The 8,554-nt window shown below is 43.5% G+C and overlaps 1 protein-coding gene across 1 annotated transcript; it reads right to left on the bottom strand.

Annotated features, from left to right (window-relative positions):
* Window positions 1-644: 644 nt before the first annotated feature.
* Window positions 645-5,890, bottom strand: LOC125539242 (probable metal-nicotianamine transporter YSL9). Its single transcript, XM_048702645.1, has 8 exons — window positions 5,378-5,890; window positions 4,683-5,112; window positions 4,417-4,589; window positions 2,600-2,697; window positions 2,377-2,511; window positions 2,084-2,273; window positions 1,886-2,000; window positions 645-1,808 (listed from the first exon to the last, which is right to left on the bottom strand). Exons 2-8 carry the CDS (start codon window positions 5,059-5,061, stop codon window positions 886-888), a joined length of 2,013 nt encoding a protein of 670 aa, XP_048558602.1. The 5' UTR covers window positions 5,062-5,112; window positions 5,378-5,890; the 3' UTR covers window positions 645-885.
* Between the last annotated feature and the right edge of the window lie 2,664 nt (window positions 5,891-8,554).

Raw genomic sequence — 8,554 nt, 5'->3', positions numbered from 1 at the left:
TGATCTTGGTACGGATTGATGTTGTTCTTTGGTCAATATGGACCACAAGGAGCAAACCTCATGATTCGGTAGTGATTGCCAAACTAGTTAGCCATTGGCTCCATACGTGGTCTGATAGACTACAAATTAAAAAGGCGAGATGAAGTCTACGGTCTGGTATACTACTCCCTCCGTTCGGAATTACTTGTCTCGAAAATGAATGTATCTAGAACTAAAATACATCTACATATATCCATTTCTTCGACAAGTAATTCCGAACGGAGGGAGTACAAATTAAGAAGGCGAGATGAAGTCTACTGTTACGAGGAAATTGTTCGAGGAGATGGCAAGGAGGTTTTTAGTTTTTCTAGAACACAAGCAAGGAGGCTTTTAGTGTGACGGAGCTGCTGAAGACTGTGGAATGAGGGGCCCATGGCCCATGTACTGTTGACCAACGTGGCCCAGGCCCATATCAGAGAGGTGCACGACCTAGAGGAGGAGTTTCTCATAAAATAAAGAGGAGGAGGAGCGTCAGACACTAGTATATTGTTAAAAAACGTCTTATATTATAAGACGGAGGGAGTAATGATGATTCTTCATTGGCATATATCTGAGTGAACTATCTTCATTTTGTATGTACTGATGATACTTTTAACGACAACAGCTGGAAACTGACAATTAACAATTGGATCAGCTGCCCCCGAAAGATTATTCCCACATCTTACAGTATTACACCTTGTGTGACTTGTTGCCAAAACTACAAAACTATATACAGCAACATATCAATACAAGAAGAAAAAATGCATGTGCATGCTACAATCTCGCCCGGCTATGCAAAACCTATTTACTGCATTCTTGCCAGGATGTATGTCTTCTAACTGTACATAGAGTAGTTTGTTACCGTCCCTAGTGTGTAGGCCTAAATGCCATGCAGAATGGTGGGCTGATCTTGGCCAGTGCAAGCAAGGCCGAAGGGAAGATCCAAAGCCCATCTCCACATATCAAACCAGATGCAACTGCCGGCACCATCAGTGCAGCCTTACTTCTGTCCATCATGTTCCAGACGAAGACTACTAAGCTTCCCACGCACATGTCGATGGCAAAGCTCGCGCCGACGAGGAAAGGAACCCCCATTGCCATCGGTAGGGGAACACACCTGCCATACTTCGGCGGCAAGAGGTCCCTCATAAGGTTGGCCACCACTGCAAAGCCAAAGAACCCATAGCACAGCTGCAAGCAATGCTGGGGTAGAGCAGAGAAACCCTCCACACCAAGAATCGCCATGTTTCGGTAGATTAGAGCATACGGTGCCTTCCAGGGCCCTTCTGGGTTGCCTATGTCAAATGCCTTGTAGAACAGCATGAATGTTAGTGGCCCGATGATACAGCCCATGGCGGTGCCAATAGCCTGAGCAATCAGCATTGATCTGGGAGATGTTAGTGTGAGATGCCCAGTCTTGAAATCATGCATCAGATCAGCAGATATTGACACCAGCGACTTCACCAGACCGCAGCCTACTAAGCCAGCAACCACACCAGAGTCTTTGCCAGCCCAGGCTGCAAGAATGAAGAGGGCAACCTTCCCATAATTGTAGGCCATGTTGATATCAGTAAGGCCGGCGCCATAGGCGTTGCAGAAACCCAGGGCAGGAGCCAGTAGGTACGCAATGACAACATAGTACCACTTCATCTCGCGGAACATCATGGGGATGACAATTACTGCAGCAACTGATAATGCAACGTAGCCAGAGTAGGCTAGCCATGAAGGTAGACTGTCCTTCATAAAAACTTCATTACGATGAAGGTCATCAAGCACTGGAATGTCTTCATCTAAAAAATAGCACTAACCCCAATCAGATTATCTATACATCACAAAGACTCTGTCATGCATTTATCAGAATGTTTACCTTTCTTTGTGTTCTTCAGATTTGATTTTTCAATCAGATTCTTAATAGTGAAGACAATAATCTTGACAAAATTGTACAGGCCATCTCCTAGGATGAGAGCTATGCATATGAAGGCCTGCAGATTGAGACAAGGTAAGCAACAAGAATTATAGTCAGACATGTACACAGTACAATAACCAAAAAAAAAAAGAAACAAACCTTGTAGCCTTGCAGGCTGCTCATGCTGCTTTCTGGTATATTTGCTGGATACCAGTCGCCTTCCAAATCACTGATCAGAGGCCACATGACACCCCAGGAGAGAATGGCGCCAAAAAGGAGAGACAGGTTAACAAGGTGGGAACAAATCATCCCTGCCCCAACATATGTGAGGCTGAAATCAAAGAAGAATCTGACACCCCAAAAAATCAGAAGAAGAAAAAACAGAATCAGGTAAAAATGTTACTAGTCAAGAAAAGATTTAATATCACAATGAGCAAAGTGGACAACGTTACGTGTGTTTCCAAGCTGTTAGTCCAAAAGTAGGAAACTGCGAGAACCCACAACTGTCCCCACCAGAGTAAAACCACTGGAAGAAGCTCCAGAAGAAGCTGATTCCGAAGTATTTTGTGAATCCACTTACTTGCTGCCTAACATGAAGAAATAAAGGACCGGTTAAAAAACAGATAATTGTGTTTGAATTTGCAAGTCCCGTGTTATGTGAAATAACCAACATACTTTGCCATAGCATCTCCATGAGGCGTATGAAATCCATTTATAAGCACAGCTGTTGCAGTCCCGCTTGGATAAGTTAATTTGTAGTCAATTATCATAATCTGAAATTTACGAAGTTCAACAGAAAAATTAATCATCTGTGTAAATGTGATGTCAAACTTATAGAGGTTCTTGTAATCCAAGAGAAGACTACACGGAATCAAGTTCATTTTGAAGGATTCACAAGAAAAAATATGTTTTCCCAAATATGACCAAGGACTAAAGAAAATAGCTGACAACTCAAAACTTCTATGTACTTTTTTTTTCTTTTCAAAATTATTTATGCTCTCAATGGGTTGCAGCTGAAGATTAGAATAACAAATTTTCAAAAACATAATAACCGATGCCATAGGGCTGGCCACCTCCCATAATTACCAGACGTCATGACTCACGACTATGGCGCCGTCAGATCGTGAATCAATCATGGAGGCCCATGGGCGCGGTCAAATCCGACTTGCTGCAGCCGGAGGCGGAGAGGTTTTCCTCCATTGGAGGTGGTAGGAGTGGTGGCTCACTCTCCGTCTGGCGTGTGGTCTTTGTTCGCCAATCTTGTGGCAGGCTTTTTGCCGATGCCGTTGTGTGCCCGCGAGTGCATCATGATCAAAGGATCATCATGGTCTCTCATGGCATCGCCCTCTCCCCTTTTGGTGACAGGTGGAGGTTGTAGAAGTGTATATGTAGATTGCCTAGATCTTTTCATCTGTTTGGACTTTTGGTTGCGTTGGCTAGTGCATGAAGCTTAACATGGTATCAGGGCCTAAGGTCTTGAGTTGAAGTTGATAAGTGCATGATCAGGGCCTAAGGTCTTGAGTTGAAGTCCCGGCTTTTGCAATTTATCCAAAAATTGTTGTTCAAGATCCACCATCAAGACGGTGACCGGAACACTATTCATATCTGTAATTAAAAATCAGGATCCAGAAGGTTGTGTGGGACCTTGTGTGCCTTTGGTCAGGAGAGCTTCATTCCATACCACTCTCCCCTTTTTTGTCTACCAACGCCTGGTAGAACGAAATGTTGCGGCAATTGTCCTCAAAGGAGAAGAAACCGCTGCTGTATATACATGCTCTGGAATGTATGGGCGGAAAATCGGCACATCTTGAGCACAATGAGTCAATGAGGCTCGCGTACCACAAGGTGTTCCCCAAGGGGTTCTTAGGGTACTGCAGAGAGTTCGAGTGCAGCGCATCCAATTGATCCTAGACTCCTAGTAGCCTATCCCGTTGGAACATGTCAAGTTCAGAAACATGCCCAGCCCTTTTATATTTTGTAACATTTCTTTCTTATTATAGTGAAAAGGCAATCCTTCTGCTATTTTTCTCCAAAAAGAAGGCACATTCAGTAGGGACAACAAAGTCATCACCGGTCAATCTGATATCATGAAAATGATAGAAATGAAATCAGGAGCGAGGAGCTCCTCAAGTCGAAGGAAAAAAAAGCATGAAAATGGTACTCCTAGCACTGACGTCAAACTACATCACCTAACTAAATCGAAGTCAGCTTTGCCTAATCCGTGAGTTGGTCTTATCCTTATAAACAAACAAGGATAGCAAGACAGAGACAAAAAGACCTTACGCCGCACGCGTAGGCGTAGGACAGCAGAAGGAGCCAACATTTTTCAGTTGTCCAAGAAAGAGCAATACAGATAGTGACAAGGAGTTGATTACCACTTTGACAGTATGCAAGCAACATTTGTAGAGGAGTGAGTGTTACAGAATCATTAAGCTTGTGAAGGTAATAGTGCAAGCAAGACTGTGGGGAGCACAAGCATACTGATTACTGACCTTCCTGAGAGGGACGAGCGCGATGATCCCCACGAAGCTGACGGCGAGGAGGAAGCCGGTCATCCACGCAATGCCGGGCTCCTTGTAGCTCCCCGGCACGTTGCCCTCCGTCTCCTCCCCGGCCATCTCGTAGGTGTTCTTGTCGAGCGCGAGCAGGTAGGACCCGAACCCACCTGTGGGAAGGGAAGGGAAAAATCCAAGGACGCGTCTCAATCCAAGGTCTCCACTTGACAAATTGGCAGATGCGATGTGTGGCCGGCACTGACCTCCGACGGCGATGCCGTAGCAGGCGACGGCGCAGGTCTGCACGACGGTGTTCTCCTGGCGCGTGAAGGGGCGGGCGGCGACGCCGAGGCGGGCCAGCGCCTTGGTCCAGGCGCGGAGGAGGACGAAGGCGATGAGCGCGGCGGAGACGTTGAGCGTGGGGACGAGGCCCGTGGTGAGGTTGAGCTTCATCACGATGACGCTGTACATGGCGCCGACCGCCAGGCTCGCCACCATCCCGCGCGCCGTCAGCTGCTCCCGCCACGGCGGCACGCGGCCCCGCGCGTGCCCGGCCCCCAGCTCTGGTTCGTCGCCGTGGCCGTCGAGCTCGCGGATCTCCTCGAAACGGACTCTGCGGCCGTCCCGCGAGTGCGGCGCCATCGCGAGCTCGACGCCCGGCGACGGCGGCGGCGGCCTCCTCCGCCTGTCCTGCTGCATAGACATAGTGGGGGCAGATTCTCGCGGCGTCAGATTCGAGTCCGGGGGGAGACGGAGGAGTCATCGGACCGCCGGACAGAGCACGGTGTTCGTTAATCATTAGTGAGCTCTACACTTGTAGTACTACTAGCTCCGAGTGAGCTCTTGAGAGAGCTGTGAGTGATTCCAAGGCAGAATCCATGGAGCAAGGAGGACATTCTTGATTCTTCGGTTAGAATGGATAATTGCGCATACAGAGAGCATGGATTAAAAATCTCACCTGCCGGGCCCTCTAGCTTCGACCAAAAAGCTTGGGAGCGCCCCCGTCAGAAAATGATGGAAGGCCTCTTGTCCTCTTGGCCTTCCATCATCTAGTGCTGCTCCTCACCGCAGCACTCGGTGCTCCCCGTGAGGCCGAGAGCTTGTGTGCAAACAACGGTGCAGGAGCTGTGTAGCAGATGCATACAAGCAAACTGACGGGAGTTCCTACTCGGCACGCATCGTCGGTAAAATATCTCATTATCAACGCTCGGGAACGAGCCCCGTCCAATCAGAACTCCAGACCAAGGGGCTGAAATTGGAAAGACTTTTAGTTAAAAAAAATAGCGGAGTCAACGAAGATCCGGGCGAGATCGATCTACGGTTGCTTGAAAAATCGTTAACTGACGCGATTGCGTAGCTGAAAGAAGGGTCGGCTTCGGTGACCCCGCATAAATCAGCTGGTTAACTTAACTTTCGGCGTGTGGTCGCCACGGCTGACGGCTCCCCGGCACGCACCGCTCGGAGGAGGAGGCCGCGAGTCCACGTCGACTCGAAAAGCAAGAAATGAAGCGGGGAGAGGAACAGACGGAGTAATACGCAGCAAATCACGCGGATTCTCGTCGGAAAGGACTAATCAGTGATCACTGATCTTTTTTTTTTTTTGCGAACTAGTGATCACTGACCTGATCAAGATACATAACAAATACTCCCGAATCTCATCCGGGGGGAGTAGGAGGATGAGATTCGGGAGAGGAGGCAACTCTCCTTGCGTGGCTTGCTTCCAAAGCAGTCCGGGAAGCGCCTCTTTCATTAAATCAAAGGTGTTTTATTGTTTGTTTGTTTTTGGCGAGGACTAAAAACTTGTATAAAAAATATGTCGGACGGTTCATATTATTCCATATTTTTTTAGGGAAATGCCCAAAATAAACCTTGAACTTGTAGGCGAAATCTAAATCAAACTCTGAACTCTCAGTCCCTAAAATCAGCACACCAAACTCTCTTATCCCGGCCTATTTTAAACCTCGAGAGGATTTAGCTGGTATTCCTTTTTTTTTGTTTTTTTTCTTTTTATTTTCCTTTGGTTTTTCATTGGTTTTCTTCTGCTTTTTTCCCTTCATTGTACTTTGTTTTTCCAATGGTTTTATCTGGTTTTCCTTTCTTCGTTATACTTTTTGTTTTTTCTTCATATTGTTTGTTTTTTCGCTTTTATTTTGTTTCTTTATCGGTAACCGGTTTTCTTTTTTACACATGTCTAATTATTCTCAGTACCCAATGCACAATTTTAGCACACATGTGTAATATTTTCTAATACACTTTCGACATTTTTCAAATACATTAGATAATTTTTTTTAAATACAAGTTTACAATACTTTTTTGAATACACGGTAATACTTTTTCAAATAGATGTTTTACATTTTCTTAAGGACAATAAACATCTATACCAATATAAAAAGACCCAAAGGGGCAGATCCAACAAATCCCGGCCGTCAAATCAGGTCAATCTAACGACTCAGGTTGTTCCAATGGTGAGCGCTCAACATGTTCAGTGTGCAGTTAATAGCATACCAAATATTAATGCCAATGCTAATCACATACTTAATGCATAAATAATATCCTACCTAATACTTACGTGTAATTAATATATTACCTAATATCAACGTGCATTGCACGTACACATTTACTAGTTTTATAAACTACACGAACATTTTTTTACATTGTTACACATTTTTTAAATTGTATACACTTTTTCAAACACATGTCACATATAGTATTTTAAGGGTATGGCATTATTTTTTACATCATGCAAACCTTTTTCTTTACATTGTATACGCTTTTTTAAAGGTTACAAGCACATTTTTTGAAACTCATGAACATTCTTGAAATGCTACCATTTTTTTATGGATGAAACATTTTTTTTGAATCACAAGAATATTATTTTCCATTGTACAAACATTTTTTTAAATGCCACATACGTTTATCTAAACTCGTGATGTTTTTTAGATGCCATTAACATTTTCTTTACACATTTTTTCAGGTTTCAAAATTTGTTTCCATTTTTTAAATTTTCCATAAGTGTTCGCACTTTAAAATTTTCTTCAGGTTTCAAAAATGTTTATATTTCAAAAAGTGTTCGCTTTTCAAAACTGATTGCTTTTTCAAAAAATAGTTGTTTTCTTAAAGTATTTGGAATTTTCAAAAGTGCCCACACTTTATAAAATGTTTGGCCATTTCCAAAATTGTTTATGTTTTCAATATTTGTTTGCCCCTAAAAATGTTTTCAAAGTTCGACGTTTCGGTGTGTGTTTAACTATTTCGGGCCTCTGATTATATCACTCATAGTCATGTGTTCTAGTGGCTATCAAGATAAGCTCAACTTTGCCAGGTCCCAAGTTCGACTCCGGTTTTTACGTCGCGTGGTAAGAAAAAAGCTTCATGCCTGGTGGGCCGGCCCAATTGAGTCCACATGCAACAATCCCGGGATTTAACATGCCATGTCGACAATCCCTGTTTGGGAACTCTCTCAAGGTTCAAAATAGATTGGGATCAGAGAGTCCGGTGTGTTGATTTCTGGGATTTGAAGTTTGGGATTTGATTTAACTTTCGTCTACAAGTTCAAGGTTTATTTCAGACTTCTTCCAAAAAAATTAACGTCCACACAAATCTCTTAATGTTTGTTTGGTTCACAAAATTCTAAAACATAAAGGGATAATTAGATTTATGCCCTTAGTTGTGTCCCACTCGGTTGTTTTACCCCTAATTTCCAAAAGTCATCGGTTTTGTCCAAGTCACTTCGCTCCTCTTATGCTTCTGCCCTTCGACCGTTTGACCGTCAGTTTGAAAAATTCATAACTAATTCATACTAAACCAGAAAAATGCAAATAAGACACCAAAATGTTCAGAAAAACATCAGATATATGTTAGTGTCATTTTCTCTTATAACAAAAATGTTGGAAAGTGCCCATCCAAGTTTTAGCTCTTATGATACCACCATGAATAGTAAAATCTAAAAGAATTAAAAAAATCTAAAAAAAAATTGGTGGCAAAAAAACAATCAGCACTCCCATATAGAATGTCTTTTTGCCACGACTTCCACGAATGTCGTTCCCTGATAAAACTTGGTAGGCACTTAAAATATTTGTCATTCTTTGACACCAATTTCTTTTTACAATTTTTTGAATTTTTTATTTTACTATTC

Source organism: Triticum urartu, chromosome 2, assembly GCF_003073215.2.
Source record: "Triticum urartu cultivar G1812 chromosome 2, Tu2.1, whole genome shotgun sequence".
NCBI classification, from domain to species: domain Eukaryota; kingdom Viridiplantae; phylum Streptophyta; class Magnoliopsida; order Poales; family Poaceae; genus Triticum; species Triticum urartu.
The sequence above is the reverse complement of the archived record's forward strand: the minus strand, read 5'-3'. Positions and strand labels throughout refer to the sequence as shown.